The following is a 22,277-nucleotide window of genomic DNA, read 5'->3' as shown; positions in this document are numbered from 1 at the left end:
TGATTAATAATAGTAATTATTTGCTTTATCTTGCTCAAGTCATTATACAATAAACCATAATTATTCAATTTATAATTTTACCGAGATCGTCTCACTTACATTTCTAACCACTATCAGTTAAACCAGTAACTGAATCATCAACTGCTACAGATTAATCGAGATTCAATTATCTATTTAGCATATTTACAAATTAAGAATTGATGGATAAGATTCAAAATCGAAAGGAACCGATCAATAAAGCTCCCCTACGTCTCATGCCCCAAAAAGTTCCTTTACCCCGCATTGCCCCATGCAGGGAAGCACTCCTTACTAAACCTCATTTCCATCCCAAATGACATAATACAAGAAGTATGCCACAATCACCAACTTCTTAAAAGTTGTGAGTGGTCCGCCTTGCAAAAATGGAAAGCTTAGAATTATGTTGTTCTAGAATGAAAACTTTACCCTGGCAGCTTGAAATCGCAGTAAGATGTAACACGTATAGAACTTCAGGTAGAGTAGACAACACAAGAAACCCATGGAAGGACCTACGCAGAAGCTCATTCCGGGCAAAGGAAATCTCTGACAGATTTATGCTTCCCCGATTGAGAAAAGGACCTCTAACTTCTTTGAAAATCAATCAAACTACTACAGATAAACCAAAATAACATGAGTATACAAAAAGGAAGAAATAGGTTGACATAGGCCTAGAGACTACAGTTCGACTTATCTTTCATCAAATCCCTATGATTTGTACAAACCTCAATATTCACCTGACATAAACATCATTTACAGGTCATCAGCATGGAATTAATAACACGCATAATCAGCCGAATGCTTGAAAGTTCGGCAGCAGTTGTGGTAGGAAGATTACTATGATGAATTAGTATCTGATATACTTGATCAAAGATAGGTCGCGCGTGCATTACAATCATTGGGTCCGTCGGGTTCACGGCAGATAGCACTTCCTCCATTCAGGAGAGTTTTCGGGCAGTCTCATTGCTAATATCATAGGCAAACTGCTGAAGAAGTGAAAGGAGTACTCCTTGACTCAAAGGAAGAGGATTCATAGACAAGATGCCTGGTAAATCAACCTGGTAGAAACCATAGGGAAACTATTCAGATTCAGTGACTAACAACAAATTGGCATCCAGGAAGGCTTGTTAGGGTACGGACAGCAGGAAGCTCATAATGCCCCCTGCCATTGTACGTCTAAGATGTCAAATGCAATCAACTAATATATCATTACTTTATCAACTTTAAATTGGACTTGATAAATTAAAAGTCTTTGCATTTGCCAGCTTCACCATTTGGTCGTGTATGGACAAGGTAAAACCAAAAGTTGCTTTGCATTTGTCAAACTTCATCATTTGTTTGTGATGGACTTCAGAAAACTTCATCCTCATACCAGCTCATGAGAAAAGCTTTTGGTGCCTAGCGGCTGGAACATGGAATAATATCTCAACTAACTGGTCCTAAACTATCTCATATACTACAAATAGATGCCGAAGCAAACGACGTACCTGAGAGCATAACCATGATACAAAAGACACTTCACTTCTTTGCAAGGCTGAAGCGAATGCATCCTCATACTTGCATTGCACTAACAATCTAGATAACTCTTTGGAAGCGAATGCATCCTTATACTTGCATTGCACTAACAATCTAGATAACTCTTTGGTTGGATCAAGAGGTAGATCAAGCTATTACAGACATAAAAATCTGAATCAGAATAATAAGCAAGGATCAAAGATTTTTGATAGCAGAATATAACTAAATTCTTCTTTTCTGCAGCATTAAGTCAATGTTGGGAATGGCAAGAACCTTCTCATGTGGCAACGGTCCATTACTAACATAGCTAACCAGTGGATTTGCTGTTTTAGAATTTGATCCAGAAACAGCAAGAGCAAGCAACTTTCTTTGACCATCAGCCAGCTCTCCACTCAATGTTTGAGTCATTGATGATGCAGAATTAATGGCATCCTGAGAAAATGGAGTTAATTGAATGTACAGTTTTCAAGAGAGAATGAACCCAGTCTTACTAAAATGACATTGTAAAGAGAAAAACTTACCAGGCATGAATCCTAACAAGTGTTTTTCCATCAATTTAGTGACTCTCACATTACCAAATGAAAAAAGTTTAAAACTCGCAAGTCCATATAATAGTTAAATCCTCTCAATTGATAAGTTTGTCTGAAATTGAAAAAATGTAATAAAACTAAAGCTTTATCACTAAGGTATTACTAATATTGGAATAAAATGGGCACGATTAGATGACATATAGGGGGGATTCTTGTTCCTCCCCTAGTTATTTTGGGATTGAGGCGCAATTTATAGACTGATATTAACTGAGTTTATATTTCTCAGTGATCTCTCCAAAAAATACGAGAAGAATGAAATATTTATCTCTTTATGACCAATAGGAGATCCGAATCCAAAATGAACTTCAAGACTATAAAAGGGAAAATGAAATAGGTCAGAAACAACAACAACAACATTGTTATCACTCCTTATTGTCCCAACAATTTACAGTATCTCATTCCAGTACTAGCTATTTCTTTGTAGTAGTTAATTGCAGTTTCTTAGTCCAGTAGTAGTTATTTCTTTGTAGTAGTTTGCAGTATCTCATTCCACTAATGTTAAGAAGTTATCTCCTAGTTTCCAAGGGTAGTTATCGTATCAACATTGTATTTAAACTCTATGTTTATTCCATGAAAGGTAAGTAGGAAATTGTTCTAGTTTTTGAATATTTTAACTTAAGAGATTGCAGGTTCTCTCTTAACGAACCAGCACCATAGGTCGTAGGAAGAAAACATCCGACTTCATCTTGCATCTTCCCATAACTAGATCCATAACAGGGGACCGTAACAACTTGGAATCAGAGCTGGGACTTATGGAAGACAAAATTCAACATCAACTGGCACAATTGGTAAACTTGTTCCAAGAAGAACGTGCAACCAATTTAGCCAGACAACAATAAATACTCGCTTGGATGCACTCACAAATGATTTAGCAAATTCGAAGGTCGATTCAGAATCAACTGAAAATAGCAGTCAGAATTGAGGTTGGAAGGGTAAAACTAGAGTGGCAGGATCTGAAGCAGGAGAAAGTTCCATTATTCCTTGACATTACAAAGTTGGATTTACCATGATTTAATGGCCGAGAGGACCCTTTGGGATGATTGAACAGATGTGAACACTTATTTCGACACCAACAAACTCCAGAAGAAGAAAAGTTTTGATTTGCTTATTTTCATTTGGAAGGGAATGCACAAGTTTGGTTTCTTCAAGTTCAACTAGAGACAGATATGCCTCAACCGTCTTGGGATGAATTCAAACGCCATTCTAACCTTTGTTTAGGGCCACCAATTAGAAGTCAGAAGTTCGGAGAATTGGCTAAGTTACGCTAGATCGGGTCTGTGGCAGATTACCATTAAAAGTTTGAGCAGTTAGTTCTGTGGGATGGTACATTCACACAATCTCAAAAAATTAGAGTTTTATATCAGTGGTCTTGCTAATGATATAGAAATTGAGGTTTGAGTTCTAGTTTTGGATTGATTCTACAGCATTCTTGGGTCATGTGGTGTCCAAAGATGGTATCATGGTAGATCTGGTAAATATCAAGGCTATTTGAGATTGGGCCAAGCCCACCTTTGTTGTTGAGATTCAAAACTTTATTAGATTAGCGTGTTGTTATTATCTTTTTATCGAGGGCTTCTCCACCATTGAAGAACCATTGACTCACCAGGATGTTCTGTTTGAGTGGTCCGGAAAGTGTGAGTTGAGCTCTCGGAAGCTTAAGGAGCTACTTACCACTGCTCTCATATTAATTCTTCTAGTTGAGGGTGAGGGCTTCACGGTATATTGTGATGCATCTAGTGTTGGTTTGGTTTGTTTGTTAATGTCGCATGGTAGGGTTATAGCTCATGCATTGAGGCGGCTTAAGATATAAGAGCGCAACTAACCTACTCGTGACTTGGAGTTGGCAGCGATAGTTTTTATGCTTAATATTTAGAGGCACTACCTAGATGGAATTTTTTATGACATATACGTAGATCATAAGATCCTTTAGTGTCTTATGAGCTAGATGGACCTTAATTCGAGGCAGCACTATTGAATTGAGCTTCTGAAGTTTTACAACCTCTCTATTCTCTACCATCCGAGCAAGACGAATATAGTAGAAGATGCCTTGAGTCAGAAGTCGGTGAGTATGGGTATTCTAGCTTTCCTTTCTGTTATGGTGAAATCTTTCACTTTGGATATTCAGTCCTTAGCTAACAGAATGATTCAACTTGATATTTCAGATTCCAGGCGTGTGCTAGCCTATGTGGGAGTTCAGTCATCTTTATTAGATTGAATTTGCGGTCTTCATTTTGAGAATAAGGACTTGTTAGCTTTTTGATACTGAGTTTTGGGAAGTGACACCGGTCAGGCTACCTTAGATTTAGATGGTGTATTGAGGTTAGATGGCCACCTATATGTTTTGAGGGTTGGGGGTTTAATTTAGTTGATCCTTAGTGAGGCCAATGATTGTAGATACTATATCTATCCAGGCACCGCTAAGATTTATCATGACTTGAGGTAGCATTACTGGTTGAGATGTATGAGGAGATACATTGCAGACTATGTATCTTGTTGGTTAAGCTATCAGTAGGTGAAGGCCGAGCATTTAGGTCCTGGTGGCGAGTTTCAGAGAAGATCTATTCTTAAGTGGAAGTGGGAGCTTATCACCATGGAATTTATTGTAGGGTTATCATGCACGTCTAGAGGTGTTGATAGTATTTGGGTCATCATTGATCGATTGACCAAGTTAGCACACTTATTTTCCATTCATTCTTCCTTCAGTGCTGAAATATTAGCTCGTATCTATGTTCGAGAGGTGGTTCGTCATCATGGCATGCGTGTATCTATTATATATAATCAAGTTTCTTAGTTCATTTCTAGCTTTTAAAGGACTTTTCAGGATGATTTGGGCACCCAGGTTGACCTTAGCACAACTTTCCACCAGTAGACTGATGGTCAGTCGGAGCAGACTATTTAGGTTCTTGGGGATATGTTGCAGTCTTTTATTTTGGACTTATGAGGTCAGTGGGACTAGTTCTTTCCTTTAGTGGAGTTTGCGTACAACAACAGTTACCACTCTAGTATTCAGATCGCCCTATGTGAGGCTTTATATAGTAGGCATTATCGCTCTCTGCTTGGTTGGTTTTGAATCTACAGAGCTTAGGTCACATGGTACAGATTTGATTCAGTAGGCCTTAAATCATGTAAGGGTGATTTAGGATATGCTCAAGATAGCTCAAAGTAGACACCAGAGTTATGTTGATCATAGGCGTCGATCGTCGAGGTTTGCAGTGGGTGATAAAGTATTTCTCCGAGTATCATCCATTAAGAGTGATGAAATTTGGTAGGCGGGGAAAATTCATCCCTAAATATATTGGGCCTTTTGAGATTTTGAGGACAGTTAGTGATGTTTCCTATATGTAAGCCTTGCCTCCAACATTCTCAATAGTTGTAATGACCCTCCATGTCATTTTTGAGTTAAGGCATTTGCTTTATTGTTTAGAGCATTCTTATAGCGACCCCAAGTTATTTATGACTTGCTGGCACAAACTGCTTAGTCGCCTAGTCACTAATTTGGGTTTTAGGCCCGTTTCTCCGTTATAGAGCTTTCAAAACTTAAAAAATTTATTTCATACATAACTTAAATTAAACGACATCAAAATGGAATTTTAATGGTTCCATCAGCTCTAGAGTGACAAAATTAAGCTAGTAGCATGGTCGCCATGAGTATTAAGGCACTCGATGAAAGTTTGGGGCCATTTGACATTTTAGCCTTTGAAATTTTGCCTAAGTTTGACATTGGTCAACATTTTTGGAAAATGCAATAAGATGAAAATTTCTTCCTCGCGGTTACTTTTGGAATGTCGAGTTTGATCTAGAAAGACACTTTGTGCACTTTCTGGGGCTTCTGATCTAATCTCAGGACTTGTTGTGGAATTTTGAAAAAAATTCTCTTTGGGTGTGGTACCCACTTTTAATCAAAATGACCTCATATGGGAATTTCGACTACGTCATTGAGGCCAAAATTTCAAATTTGGTTGGGTAGCACATATCATTTGCACCCAAGGGTTTCTGATCGAATCTCGAGCACCCTGTTGAAAACTTATACAATGCCAAAAATCCTATCTTACAACAGTGCTGGTGCAGGGCACATTTGGCCTGCACGTTTTTAGGCCTTAGGTTGCGTTTGTGGAAGTTAGTGACTTGACTCTCCATGTTCGTGGGGACTAGGCGTCATTCGTGGTGGCTTGCCAATTTGGTCTCTGCTGCCGATTTGGTCTCCGCAATCGCAGGAAGCCATCCACATTTGCGAAGGTCTGTGGCCTTGCCTTCCGAGTTGGTGGAGGATCCTTCATGTTCGCAAATGCTTCGACACTTCTTCTCTACTTTCATGGGCTATTGTAGCCGCATTCACGGAGGGTAAATCCTTGCTCTTTTAATGGAGACCAAGGACAAATTTCAGATCATTTCCCAAAGTTCAAAAGTTCATAACTCTCTCAATTTAAGTATGTTTGGGGTGATTCGGAGCCTGGAGTGTAGGGAACTGCTAGGAGAGCGTGTTGAAAGCTTAAGAAAGTGTTAGGGAAGTGTCTTTGAGGTAAATTTTGAGTATTAGCTGCTGCCAGTGTTGATAATTAAGCTGAAAATTTGGTTTTTATTGCATGTTCGTGTTTAAGCTGTTTTGAGCCCCGAATTGTGTTAAATTTTTGAACGCAAGTTTGGGGAGGTATTTAGAACCATTTCACAAAGTCAATTCCGAAATCTTAGGAGCAGCTCCCACATTCCTATATTTAGACTCCAAAATTTATCCTTATCTAATTGTAGTAAATTTAGTACCAAAACAACCGTATTGACATTGTGTACCTATTTTGATAGCATGACAGCGTTTGGAGGTCGTTTGAAAAGTGAAAGCTTTGTTTTTTTTTATTTTGAAGTGTGCATGATCATCCTACGGGTAGGGTACAGTTTCTTGTTCCTTAGAATGAGCTTGATTATGTGAATTCTTGTTGAATAGTTTGAATTCGGGGTGGTTATGTCACAACCCGATTTTTTAGGTCATTATGGCGCCTACTATGACCCACCAGTAGGCAAGCCGACCAATATCCCAAAACTTTGAGTAATGGGATGTCAGGGTACAAGACCAACAATTCAATCTAAGAACAACAATGAAATAATAGGAACATACATGAACGAGCAGAAGCAAAGCTAAGCATATATAAACAAAAAGATCCCTCCCAGAACCTAGAAATCACAAGTACAGATCTACTACAAAAACAGTATAAGTCTCAAAAGTTGACCACAAAAACAAGATTGTCTCAAAGAGCAAAAGACAGATAAAATTTATATACAAAAGGAAATAGGTAAATCCATAATGTTGTGTGCTCACCCTCGTCTCTGATCACGACTGTTGCTGGCTCAAAACCAACACTGATAGTTAAAACTCAGACCTGCATCACGAAAACAAATGCAGAGTATAGTATCAGTACCAAAACAACAGGTGCCCATTAGGCATCATAGGCCGACTGAGCAAGATAAACAAAAGTAAATAGAAATGCGAGAAAGTAACCACAAACAGAGAGAGGGCAGAAGTAAATATAGGTATGTACATAAATGTACGTATGTATATAAGCATACTCAACAAACAAAGAGAAAGGACCTATCTAAATCCGCCAGGCTCCCATAAACCCGATGGGTATGCTTGTTTACAAGTCTAAGGTAACAACCTGAATGGACCCCTATAAGCCTTACAGGAGCAAAGATAGCTAAAGTAAAATGAATGGAGTCAACAGAGTCCCAATAATACCACCAATTCCTGGACTTGAACCAAACCATCCCAAGAGTTTAAAACATAAACCCAAAGATGAGAGGAGATAAAGACTTGAACCAAAGATTCATCAAAGAATTAGGAACCCAAACCAGGATTTGAAGCAACCAAGGACTTGAACCGGGTGATAGAGAATCATGGATTTGAAAATCGTGTAAGATAGACCGCAGACTTGAACCGGCTAACTATAGCCAAGGAGTCGAACACGAGTAGGCTAGACCATGGGCTTGAACCGGGTAACTATAGCCAAAGAGTTGAACTGAGTAGGATAGACCATGGGCTCGAACTGGATAATTGTAGCCAAGGAGTCGAACACAAGTAGGCTAGACCACGGGCTCAAACTGGGTAACTATAGCCAAGGATTCGAACATGAGTAGGCTAGACCGTGAGCTCGAACCTAGTAACTATAGACAAAGAGTTAACACAAATAAGCTAGACCATAGGATCGAATAGAGTAATTGTAGCTAAAGAGTCGATCAGAATTAGGATCAGCGGCCAATCGAGCATCATGGGGAGTACCCCCAAATTGAATGCCATAAATACATCATTCCAGCCCAAACTATATCACCAAGAATTATCGAAAAGACTCCTACAGTCAAGAATCAAGAGATATAAGACTAATAGGAGAATAGGGAATTATGTAGGTAAGGTCCCAAAGTGGAATTACTGCCTAGCTAAAGCTCATACTATCAGATTCAAGTCTGTTATATCAGTCTACAGGGAGCTACTGTCCGAAATGACGTTAGAGAAGTTCTAAGGTCCAACGGCATCAAAATCGCGCAAGTGTAAGGAAACACTAGTCTAAGCCTAGACTAAGGCCAAACATGCTTTCCAATAAATAACCAAAGGAACAACACACACCACAAGGTATAGAAGATCAACAATAATCAAAGACTTACTTTAGCAGTCTGACAATACCCCAAAAATAACAGCTAGGGCATGAAATCAAGGAATTTAGAATGCTCAAAACCAAAAAACCCTCTAAAATCATACAATTCAATATACAAATGCCTAAACATGCTTACTCTAAAGAGGGAAAAATTATAGCCTACCTATAGGCCGACCACTCGCGCTCTAACTTACAGAATAAGAGCTTTCCCGTTTCGATTCAAAATGTCGTTACAAGTGTTTTGACAGTAAATTCATAATTTTTGAAGATGGAACAATTTCGGGGTCTAAAGCGAGAAATGTGGGACCCGCTTCTAGAATTTTAGAATTTACCCCAAAAATAGTCCAAAACAGCACCCCAAGCTCAAAAATCAAATAGAAACAAAGTTTGGGGTTAGGAAACGACACGAAATAAGCATGCAACGAATTTGCCACAATTCAAGCTAAAGGAGAAACTATGGCAATATCTATCAACAGAATTTCTCAAAAATGAAACCCCCACGACTGAAACTAAGAACACTACTATGTTCCTTGTGGAAAAACTCACAAGTTAGCCTCAAGAACCATAATAACAGAACTAAAATGATCAAGTTACAATCCTCCAAAATTTCATTAAAATTCCAATTCAAAAATGATAATGGAAGCAGGTAAAATAGAAATTTACCTCACACGATGATCCTAAACAAGTTTCGAGCTCACTAATGGATTCCCCATGCCATTTCCTTGACTTAGACCCGGGAATTGACAAAATCAAATTTAAATAGACCAAGAAATAAATTCTCAAAGTTATTAAAAATTCACTATGAAAGTGGACAATGCAACAACTAAAATTAAGATCCTGCCTCAATTGAATACCCTAAATTAGTTTCCGAGCTCCCCAATGTGTTCTCCTAAAAAAATCACATGTTTTTCTTTTGAATCACTCAATTTGGAGCTCTATAGCTCAAGATATGGAGTCTTGAAATTGGATAAAAAAACAAAAATGGGGTTTTTATGCTTGCACCAGCAACTATTGCACCCATTGTTTTGCAGAGTCCCAAAATCTCCAAAAGGGTGTTCAGGATTCGTTCGGAACCCCGTGTGCACAAATGATATATGCTATCCCACCAAGTTCAGCATTTTGAACTCAATGACGCATTCAAAATTTCCATACTAGGTCATTTTTATGAAAAGTGGGTCCCACACCTAAGTGCAATTTTAAGGTAAATTCCACAATGGGCCTCGAGATTAGACCGGAAGCTTCAAAAAGCGAACGAAGGATCATTCTAGACTAAAATTGACATTCTCGAACTAACCGAGCTGTCAAAATTTTCATCCTAGTACATTTTTCAAGAATGTTGACCAAAGTCAGCCATAGGCTAACTTTCAAAGTCAAAAGCATCAAATAGCCCCAAACTTGTATTAGTTGTCTCGATATTTATGTCGACTATGCTACTAGACTAATTTTTCCATTTTAGAGCTGATGGAACCATAAAAATTTGAATTGGAGGATCCTTGACCCGAAACTCAAAAAGTCGCAACTAAACAAACTTAGGCCTTAAAAATACTAAAATTGGGCTCGGGACCTCTAAAAATTCAACCAACACTTCTTCTAGACTAAAAACCATCCCCCAAATCCAACAGATTTATCAAAATTTCATTCCGAGTATCAAAACTCCAAAAGTTGATCAAAGTCAAACCTTGGCCTAAAATTCCTCAAATTCTCAACTCAAGACCTCATATCTTCATTACAACTCAAAAACTCATCTGTAAACTCTCCTAGACCAATTTCCACATTTTAGAGCTACTGAAATCGATGAAATTCCATTATGAGACCCATAGATCTAGTTGACCTTAAGTACCACTTTTGAACACTTAAAGCTTATGAAAACTCAAAAATTCCAAAGACTCCACTTTTCATAGGATTTTCTAAAACCAAGACCCGGTACCAATCAGAAATGACTCGAGGCAACTAAAGAGAGGGGTGAAATGGTAATTTTATAAACAAATCCAAAAATGACCTTCAGGGATATTACAGGTTAGCCATTATACCATGTTTGGGTGTTTATAAATCATGCCTTAGGGTTATTTCAGAAAATTTTGGGAACTTGTGAGTATGCTGTTGTTTAAATTTGATCATCCATACCTTTTGGTCATGATAATTACTGCTTTCCATTGATTATACGCATGTTGTCCTTAGTCGAAGCTTAAACTAGTGTTGTCGTAGACTTGCGTTAGTTGGAGTTGTTAGGCTTTGCTTTCACTTCGACGTCAACTCGGATGACTTATCTCCCTGTTGACTAGATAAGCAACCTTGGGTCTGGTAGTTTGACCCTTAGATTAGGTATTTCCACAGCCTGGCGACCTTTTACTCTTCCTCTTCTTCCTTCGATTTGTTTGTGGATGATTTGAGCTCTTGGGCCTATTTTGGTGATTCAGGGTTAGGTTTGGGAGAGCTTGGAGTGCTGTCCTGATTCACTATGGATGGACGACCTTCCATGGTGACTCATGATCATTGCTTGATGTTTCTACCCTCAGCAGCTAAATTGATACTTTTGGCAAGCATACTGATTCAAGGTTTGTCCTCGATCTCATTGATACTATCGACGGGCAGCTAGATTCAAGGTCTAGCCTCAATCATATTAATATCTCCAATGAGAATTTGACTTCAAGTTTCAGCCTCGATTATAATGATACTCTTGACGAGCATCTGATTTAAAGTCTGACCTCTATACTTTCAAATTCTATTGGTTTGGCTTAAGGTTCTAGTACTACATTCTCCAGCCTTAGATTTGTGGGTTCAGTTCTCATTAGTTGGTTTGGTCCTCAGAGGTTTAGCTATTTTGTATACCCATCGGGATTATGGGGATCCGCTCGAGTTTCAATTTAACTTTCACACAAGTATACCTTCTGGTTTTATGGGAGCCCAGTTAGGTGTAGTTAGCCTGTAGATTACCTTAGTTAGTCCTTTTACACTCGTTTGCATTTCTTTGCTTAGATTTCCGCTCTTGACCTTTGTTATGTTCTATTCCTTTTTTCCATATAACCTTTACTTTTCAAGCTCAGCCGGCCTATGATGCCTACTGGGTACTTTTTGTTTTGGTACTCATGCTACACTCTACATTCATTTTCATAATGCAGGTCCTGTTATATCCCGCATTTTGGTATTTTCAGATAATTCAAGAAAAATCGCGGAAAGTTTAAAACAAGGTCATATTTTATTTTGTTTAGCACACAAGTTGGTTATGAATATCATTTATGAACATTAATAGTTTGGAAATATTGGGAAAGGCAAAGGGCAAAAAGGAAAATTCGCAAAGTGGCCTATGGTAATATTGTGGAAGGCTAGGGGTAAAACGGGAATTTCACAAAATGTTCAAGAATGTTCTTGAAGGAACCAAAGTGTACATGGCAAGGCAATTAAGTCATCTTTATTTTTTTTAAAAGAGAAATTGTAGAAAAAAATGGAGAAAGGGGCCATAAGAATTCGGAAGGAATTGGAGGCCAAGTAGTGAGTCGTAGGACTCGTCTTAATTGCGTAATTTATTACCTTGGATATGTCACATACGTAAGCTACCAACTTGGAAATCTCACATACTTAAACTACTTGAGTACATACCAAGCTTACGTAGTAAGGATTACATAGGTTTGGAAAATAAGGCGAGACTACGAACCCACGAGGGGGAAAAGGAAGTGACATGTGGCAGCAGCTGGTTGTGCCACATGGCAGCAGCTAGAGCAAGAAGAAGAAAAGAAACTCTAGGAAACTAGAGAAACTAGTGGCGGCCAAGAGGAAAAAAATTGAGTTTTCCGATTTCGTTCCGTGAATTAATTATCTAGGGTGTACCATGATGTTATGAAGGTATTGGTAATGAAATTTTATGGTTTGGAGAAGCCCAAAACGTCACCGAACAGCCCCAAAGTTTTAGCCGCGCTAGGAGAGCTTCCGAGGCAAGTTTTGGAGAGTTTTGGGAAAGGTAAGGTCTCTCCTTTAAAATTTGAGTTTATGATGTGGTTATGAGGTGTATTACGTGTCCTAAATATGGCTGGAAGCAGAGAAAATGTATAAGGAGGCATGAAGTTGGAAACTACTAAATTAAAGTCATAGTAGTTAAATCGAAGTCGCGTAGTGTGTTGTCGTTGTGGCGATGCGGGTGCAGCTGGTTGGATTGTATGTTGCAGGGCTTTAAAGTCTTTTAAAAAGGGTGTGGTTGCTTCTGGTTGCAGCCACACGACCCCCCGTTTGGTATGGTTAAAGATTTTATGAAATAAAGGTTAAAAACTCTATTTTGGTATCGGAGTTTTATGCTAGTTGTTTGGTGCTTGTGTTGTTTAAAGTTGAGGTGATTTGATTGTATATATATACACTGCTGGTTGTTGTTGTTGATTTGATTGTTTACATGGTGGCCGAGTTGAGATCTCGGGGATGGTGTATTTATAGGGGAGATGCTGCCGAAATTTCGGCAGATTAGAAATTAATTTGTTTGAAGGATTAAGACGCGTATATGGTGTTGAATCTAATGACTATGTCAACTCTCTTGAATGTAGACTAACAAGTTGGAAGAATAAGAAAAGCTGGTAAGGCGCGGTACAGGTATGTAAAGTTAACCGTTCCTTCTTTTGGCATGTCTTTGGCATAAGTATGTAAGGCTTACCCTTTCCTTTTAAGGCATGATTCCGATGTCATGATTTCATAAGTGCTTCCATATTTTCTTTGTTTCCAAAAGCTAGGTCTCAATGGTCCCAAGGGAATGACTACCTTTTCTATACCCCGTCAATGTTTTCCAAAATGTCTATAGCTTTCCAAGACAAAGGTTTACAGTATTACAAGCTTTTATGACAGTAACGATAGATATGTTTTACAACGACATTGATGACTTCGAGAATGAGAATATGCTATAATGGCTATGATAAGAACAGATTCATGTCTAAAAGGCTCTTGATATTACTCTCGTCTTGATTTTTAAATAATAGTCTCATCTTATAACAATTGTTCCTTCAAGGTGAGACAAAGCGACCGTGATTAATTCATAATATAATCGGAGGTTACCGACCTTCCGTCACTCCGATAGATACATGACTTTCGTTGAGCTCTCCTGCATGCTGTCTATATATATATGTATATGTATATGTATATGGGGGATATGGGGAGGTGTATATGTGGCGCTATAGACGCATTCCCACCTGATCAGTTGGAGTAATTTTCATCCTGGACGCGGGATGCCCGGACGCGGTTCATATGTGGGCACGCCGACGTTGTTCGGTGATATGACTTTTATTTTCTATGTATATGAAAAAGATATGTTTTACATGAAAGACAAGCATGCATGGCATCTGGCCTAAAAGGGCACTCATATGTACAGGTTACTCTCTTAACTCACTATATGTTCTATGATTCAACGATATGGTTGTTCATACCTTATGTTCTTTGTTATGCTGATTTCCATGCCTTACATACTCAGTACATTACTCGTACTGACCCTCTTGTTTTCTTTGGGGGGGCTGCGTTTCATGCCGCGCAGGTACACCTAGATGAGAAGAAGCTATTGTAGAAGATGTTGCAGCGGGGTTAGCAACTCCACTTGTTCCTGGAGTGCTGCCGAGTCAGAGTATATGCGCTATGATGTTTCATTCGAAGTTAGAGACTTTGCAGATAGAGTCGTGGGAATAGAGTGTCAGCTTTGTAAGCGGCGTCACCAGCCGATATGTTATTATGTCGTATGTCACGAGTTTTATGGGATGATAGATTGGGAAAGCTTAGCTATGTTTTTTTAATTTCTTATTGATGTAAAAGTCTAAATAGATTAAGTATGTGCTATGAAGCAGCGGGTTCGCTCGTCTCCAAGCAAAGGGTCGGGTGCCCATCACACTCTGTTAATATCGGGGTGTGACAAGTCCGAGCACCAATATCCAGCATTGATTGGGCCAGCTACAGTCAGCACCAGAGACGAGGCTGATCACTTGGTACTTTGGGATGTTTCTATCTCCATCTTTACATATTTGACTTGTCTTTTGCTTTTGGAGACAATCTTTATTTCTATGGTCCACTTTTGAGACGTGTATCAGTATTATGTAGTAGCTATGTGTCACACTCTATTTTCGAACTGGTCAAAATAGTTTGCAACATTAAATGGCTATGTCTCTGATTTTGAAAATTCTTTATAATCGCCACCTAATTTTGAGGAAAATATTAGGAAAACCATTTAACAAAAATATAAATGTAAACTCTGTTTTGATTTACGAAATCAGTGAGATTCTAGCTAGGGATTTTGAAACTCGAGGGGAAGGTGTTAAGCAGCCCTTAGAGCCTATTCGAAGATAGTCCTTAAAATTAGTTTTAGAAAATGATTAGGAATATTTTATTTATTTATTTGCTTCAAAAAATGGTGATAAGAAAATATTCATTAATTTGAGAAAGAAAGAGGAAAAATACAAGGTATGTCATATGTACGTCTATAATATGAATGGAGAAAATTTAGTAGTAATATATTCATCGTACGATAAAAATAAATAATAAGTTAATATGCTTGAAATGTATGGAAATTTTATCTATTAAAATATAGATATATGTTTAAAGTCATATGAATAAATAAGCAAGCTTACCTAAATTTATGGTAACTAATATGAATGTCGAGTGTTAGAACTCATTACTTTATTTATATATGATATCAAAAAAACTAATAAATGAGTAAATCAAATAATAGACAAGCGTAGATATACGGGTATGTAATATGTAATAAATATAATTTGTGGGTGAAACTTCAAATAAAATTAATGATGCCTAAAAATCATTAAGTTTTAAAATATTAAACTACTCCAAATATAGACATACAAAAGTATTTAAGAGTTGATAGGATTAAAATATTTACGTTCTTATGTTCTTCGGATCAGTGCCCGACTTCTTTATTGGGAGAAAAAAATATATACTGTTTTGACATTGTTCTGCTTGGGTCACCTTACATCATTTTCGAAGGGCCTATCTATCCCTACCCCTCCTAAGTTCATTTGTTATTATAATCCTAAAGCGATCTAAAAGAAATAAAAATCTAACGTCCTAAAAGGTGTTTATCGTCCCAACTTAATATCCAAGAAGCATTGGATTTACAAATTGGGTAGGTTCTAAAAGTAAATATAGGTTTGCTAGTCAGACAGATCGTCCAACAAAACCAATAAAACGAGCAGTTAGCATGTAAAGTCTCAAATAAGCCTCTAGATTAATTAATTAGCATGCTTGAAAACACATACAAGTTGTCAAGGTCATAATAAATATTAGGTTTGTGCAAACATAGTTAAATGTAAGAGTCAAAAGTAGAATTTCATGGAAAAGGATCAATCATTAAACATATAAAGGCAATTTCAATTACTAGATTGATTATAATAAAAGAGGACATTCTCAATAACTTTAGTTATTAACTAATAGTATTTATAAAATCTTATGAACATGATTTCTAGTTAATAGCATGCTGGAAATTTATTAAAATACTATAAATATGGTTTCTAAATATTATGTTAAATTTTTTATTAAAATGTCATAGGCATAATTTATCTATAAAATAATATTATGAAAACTTATTAAAACTCTATAAGCATGATTTTTAACAATATATTGAAAATTTTATGAAAAATATTAAGCATGCTTTCTATTACAATTAGTTTCTGAAATATTTATTAAATGTTATACGCATGGTTTCAATATAAAATAATATGATAAATAATTATTAAAATTATATAGGTATAATTTTTACATATAATATCATGATAAATATTTATTAAAATCCTATGAACATAATTTCTATGCATATTAACATGTTGGGAGTAATAAATTAAATCCTACGAACATGGTATCTAAATTGAAAAAATATATGTCACCAATATTAAGCATGATTAATTAGCGAAGTCAATCTTAACCTATAGGCATGATTTCTACCTAAAGTAACCTTCTGAAAATATTCACTATATCCTAATAACATGCTAAAAATTTAAAGATTATTTATAATTACTAAAATATTCATTAAGTTCTATAGACATAATTTGTTATATGACATTAACATAAAAATTCTATGAACATGATATCTAAATGACTAACATGTTGAAAATATTATTAATCTATCCTAATAACATGCTAAAAATTTATAGATGATTTATAATTACTAAAATATTCATTAAGTCTTATAGACATGATTTGCTATATGACATTAACATAAAATTTCTATGAACATGATATCTAAATGACTAACATGTTGAAAATATTATTAATCTATAACCATGGTTTCTAAATAAAATATCTATTGAAAAGAAATTTATTAAATCCTATAGATATAGTTTCTTTATGACTTAACATGATGCGGATGCTCTCTCCAAGCACAGTCACATTCTTACCACTCCAGGCCACTACACCACCCTCCAGCAGCTACTTCCTGGTACTCGAGGATACTACATGCTAGATAGAGTCGGCCTGTCCAGCTTCAGACGGAGGAAGACCAAACGGATTAAAAAGCCTCCATGATCTACTATTTCATTTTGCACCCTTGGATTGAGCACCCAATTACAGTGTTCTCCCCTATTTATGCTTTCCTAGTTTCTTTGTGTCGAGGGGAGTCCTCTCCTTTAGGTGCATAGTTTTTAGGTTTTCTTTTCGTGTGCATGTATCGGGAATGAGTTGGCTGACCTTAGTAGGATGGCCGACTTATGAACCACCATAGGATTGGAGGTTAGGTCTATGCCCCCTCCCTGTATTTTTTTATGTTTTATGTATAATACAACTTGGGGGTGAGCGGCTTAACCCCTGACCGCGCACGAGAGGTGGGAGCCTCGTGTAGGGTCTATTCTTGAAAAAATAAATAAAAAATTAACATGATTAAAATATTTATAGTCCTATAGGCATGATTTTTTATAATATGCTGAAAATATATATTCCAATTCTATAGGCATGATATCTAAGTGAAATAATATTTAAATCTAAATACGATATAATTAAATCATTATGTTCAAAATTTATTTAGTAGATCCTACATACATAGTGTCTAAATGATTAACATGGAAAAATTATTGTTTGAAAAAACTAGAAGCATGGTTTCTAACTAAAAGACAAGTTATAATGTAAGACAATCTTCAAGCAATTACTCTAATGAGATTTAAATTGAACATAAACAAAGAGAGCACATATAAGAACGTAAATTATTTTGAAACACGTATGTTGATAAATGATATTTAAATTTTAACAAATTGACCTTAGGACATTTTATTTTATTTTTTTATAAAAACAAACATCTTGTGAAAAAGAAATAAAATGAACCTAATCATATTAATATGAATATTATAATTATATAAGGTAAACATGCTTTTCAAACAACACACACATTATGATAAACTAAAAATAAATAAAATAAACAAGTAGCAAGCCTATGTATCTTCCCCTTTCATTATATACAAAGTTCATTATTACAGGACAAAATTAATAAAGAAAAATAATATACAAATAGAAATAATAAAACATGGACTAAGACTATACGAATCCTGTTCCAAGTGAACTCTTCATATCTTGAACTTTGAAGTCCAAACCTTGCTAAACCATAAAGAAAATACAAGCAGTACACAAATAATATAAAAGTAGATCATGATTATATAATTTTACTTCAACAAAACAAACAAACAACATAAGAACACATTTCAAAAAAACAATAATAAACCAACATATAAAGAAAGGTTGGGACTAACCTGGATACTTCAGTTAGAAGAACAAACAAACGAAAATCTGAATAGTGAAGCCAAAATCAAAAACAGAAAATGAAAAGTAAAAGAAATTATGTCTTCTTCCTTTTTTTTGTATGCTCTCTATGTGTCTTATGTGTGTGTTTCTTTTCTGTCCATCTCCCTTTTCTTTTTTCTCTATCCCTGTAAATGAAGATAGGGGTCTTCTTTTATAGTGATAAAGGACAATCAAGAAAAACAAAAAAATCAAGAAAATCAAGAAAAAAATGATTGAGCCCCTATTTTAGTCAGACTATTCTCAAATAAGCCATAAAGAGAGCAAATATTTCAAAGGAAGATGACAAAATTATCAAAAACAAAATCAACCAAGATTTTTCAACAACAAAATTGGTCAAAATTTTCAACAACCAAATCAATTACAATGTGATTTGGTCAGATGTATTCGAAATGATGAAATGCTCAAGCAAAAAAAATAGCTAACACTGCCAGAAAGTCCCAACACTAATGCTAAGATGGGCCTACTATCAATACTTGTAGAAGAAATTTATGCAACTTAATTTAAAAAAATAATCAATTATAGGCAGAAATTAAAGTAAGCCAAAGTGCTATAAATATTGATGTTCAAATGTATGAAAAGTATTCAAGTAATAACATGTATGTTTTTTTTCTTATTTGTAGGGCCTATAAAGTGTAAAAATTATTCAAAAAGTGAGGAAGATGTACTATTCATATAATAAAGGAATCTAGACTAAATAATAATACCACATGGTAGGCCAATATTCAAACCCATAAATCAAGGAAAAGTTTTCCTTTTGAAGACTTATTCCAACGATGAGCAACAATAATTACTATCTATAAAGGGAGAACATTAATTAAAGGGGTGAAAGGAAATAATCAGTAAAGTTTACTATTTTATATACTTAAGAAACTCAATTCAAATTTAAATAGGAATAAAATTTGTAATCTTCAATAAGGATGTCACAATCAAAAGGAAAAGAATTGAACAAATCACAGTGATCAAGAATATGATCAATTTTCGAAAGTCAGGTGTAACAATAGAACAATCTTACCATAATTATTTCCAAAATCACGTAATCAATTAACAAATTGAGCTATACATAGAGTTAGGCTGAGCGTACCATTTACTCTAATTCAAAACAATTACAGAATCAATTAAGAGCAAGAAATATGCAGAAATTAATGAATGATGATTTCATACTACAATAATTTGACACATCGTAGCAACAAAAGCCAACATTTAATTTTAAAAACAATTCAGTTGATACCAGCAAAACATGTAATTAACTCAGATATACATAGAAGATTAACAAGATGGTAATGAAGCTATAATTAAATATTAATGTTATCACTATCGTACTTTAACAAAAGTTGAAAAAAATAATATGTCAATGAAAGAACTAAACAGAAGATTAATAGTTGTTAGCACAATAGGTGTAAGAATAAACAAGAGCAATCCAAATAATAGCAAATCTCATAATCTTGAAGAAGAAAAAATGTTGAAAAGACCACACCAGGGGCGAATCTGTACAGATCTCAGAGTTTCTTTAATTTGAATTTTAATATGATGGACATTTTTCATCCTTGTTGTTGCTGACTGGTGGTTGGAGTTGTGGCAGTTTGGTGTTCTGTATAGAGGTGGGGCAAAGTTGGTGTGAGAGAGGTGACGGAGATCGGAGAAGAGAAGAGAGGATGGTGGTGCGGCGGTGGTCTTGAGAAGGAGAAGAGTGAGAGCAGAGGAAGGAGAGGCGGTGGTTCTATGGTGGTTTGCCGATGAAAGGAAACAGCAAGATGGAGTGGAGGTACGGTGATGGTTGCTTTGCCGGCAGCAAGGAGAGACAGAGAAAGACGAGGAGAGGGGAGAGGGAAGCGGTCCTTTAAGAGGGAGAAAGAGTGAGAGAGAGATGGTTTAGAGGTTTCCACCGGTGACGTGAGAGGAGGAGGGAGGCGGCGTGAGGGTGGAGAGATAGAGATGGGCGGCGGATCTTGGGAGAGAGTGAAAGAGAGAGGCGGGCGGCGGAGAGAGTGAGGAAAAAGAGAGGAAATAACAGGGGGAGGAGAGAGAGATGGTTTAGAGAGAAGAGGAGAAGTGTGAAAATAGTTTAGGTTTTGAGTGTTGGTAGAAAAGATGAAATTAAGTTAGAGAATTTAAGATTAGGCCAAAAATTTGTTCAATTAGGCTAGAATTACAGTTAATTGTCAAGAAATTATCTAGAATTTAAATAAATTGGGTAAAAAAGACTATTCTTTAAATAAATTGGAGGAAAATTAAATAGATTATCATTTAATTAATAACCATAATATATATGTTGAATAAGTAAAATAATAAATTTTGTTAAGTAATAAATTTATATATAGAGAGTAAATACTCATGTGTATACCAAAAAATAATAGATTTATATATATAAAAATGTCCACATGTATATAATACGTATTAAAATAAATGTGTAATATATAATAAACTTAATTACTTAATAACCTTTTATATATATATTACATATATATATATATATATATATATATATATATATATATATATATATATATATATATATATATATATATATATTAGATATGTAATATATATATATATATATATAAGTAAATTATAAAATAAATTTAATTAAAGTAATAATTTTATATAAATAAAATATACACACAAACATAATACATATACTAAAATAGGCATGTAAAAATATTTGAACGTATGAAGCTTGTTATTTTAATTTTTAATTAAGAATGGAAATAATAACGATAAAATTAATAATAATAATAATAATAATAATAATAATAATAATAATAATAATAACATCAACAACAACAAAATGTCGTAGATTATAAATGTCAAATTATATAATTTATTGGGTAAAACTAAATACAAACTCATTTACTTAGTAAAAAAATAAGTTTTGAGAAATGCTTATTTATTAAAATAGAAATTCGAAAAGTAGTTATACGTTGGTCAAAATTGGTGTCAACACTTTGTACTTGTGACTTCCAGGTTCTGGGAGGGATCTTATATTTTGTAGTATATAGTTATTCGTTGTGCTTCCGCTCTGTTGTTCCTATTTATTGATTTAGTATTTGTTATTATTGTTTAGTTTATACCCTCAATCTTATTACTCATAGTTCCAGAATATGGGTTTGGTTACCTACTGGTGGGTTATAGTAGGTTCCCTCATGAATCGCTAGGTCGGGTTATGACAAGTTGGTATCAAAGGCCCAAGTTCACTAGTCTCACTTGTACAGAGCTAATGTCCTGTAGAGTCTTGCGGATCAGTGCTGAAACGTCCGTTACTTATCTTCAGGAGGCTACATGATGTCTTTAGGAATTCTATCACCTTTGTATCACTTTAGTGCAGTGTGTGCCTTGCGTAGTGAGTATCCAGGGTTATGATACTAGAGTTGATTTGATTGTGTGAGATATGGTTGATTTCTATGTGATTCTGGACATGGACTAGTTATCCCCTACCATACAAACTTAGATTACTATGCTAAGACTGTTACTTTAGCTGGTTTTGTGGCACGGTGCTTATAGTCGCACACTGACATGGATTATCTCTTTTAAGGGGGCTCAACAGCTGGTTGCTTTTGGGTGTTTAGCTTATTTGGCATATGTGCGTGATGTTAGTCAAGAGGCCCCTTGAGTTGACTCGGCTCCTACAGTTTGATAGTTTGCAGATGTGTTTCCTATCTACCTACCTTGACTACCCTCTAGAGCATGATATTGATTTTGTTATAGACTTGGAGCCAGGAACCCATTCTATTTCTATTTCTCCTTATCGAATGACCCCTAGAGCTCAGTATTCTGAGGA

The 22,277-nt window shown here is 35.7% G+C and overlaps 1 protein-coding gene across 2 annotated transcripts; it reads right to left on the bottom strand.

Annotated features, from left to right (window-relative positions):
* Positions 1 to 96: 96 nt before the first annotated feature.
* Positions 97 to 20,567, bottom strand: LOC129871245 (enhancer of mRNA-decapping protein 4-like). Of its 2 annotated transcripts, XM_055946148.1 has the most exons (5): positions 18,451 to 20,567; positions 7,429 to 7,489; positions 1,804 to 1,962; positions 1,503 to 1,682; positions 97 to 1,073 (listed from the first exon to the last, which is right to left on the bottom strand). In XM_055946148.1, exons 3-5 carry the CDS (start codon positions 1,936 to 1,938, stop codon positions 954 to 956), a joined length of 435 nt encoding a protein of 144 aa, XP_055802123.1. In that variant the 5' UTR covers positions 1,939 to 1,962; positions 7,429 to 7,489; positions 18,451 to 20,567; the 3' UTR covers positions 97 to 953. The 2 variants fall into 2 exon arrangements, with proteins under 2 accessions (XP_055802123.1, XP_055802122.1); XM_055946147.1 differs by lacking the exons at positions 7,429 to 7,489; positions 18,451 to 20,567 and adding an exon at positions 3,126 to 3,536.
* Positions 20,568 to 22,277: the final 1,710 nt, after the last annotated feature.

The sequence above is a fragment of the Solanum dulcamara genome, chromosome 10, assembly GCF_947179165.1.
Source record: "Solanum dulcamara chromosome 10, daSolDulc1.2, whole genome shotgun sequence".
Taxonomy (NCBI): domain Eukaryota; kingdom Viridiplantae; phylum Streptophyta; class Magnoliopsida; order Solanales; family Solanaceae; genus Solanum; species Solanum dulcamara.
Note: the sequence above shows the minus strand (reverse complement) of the source record. Positions and strands in the feature narration are given on the sequence as shown.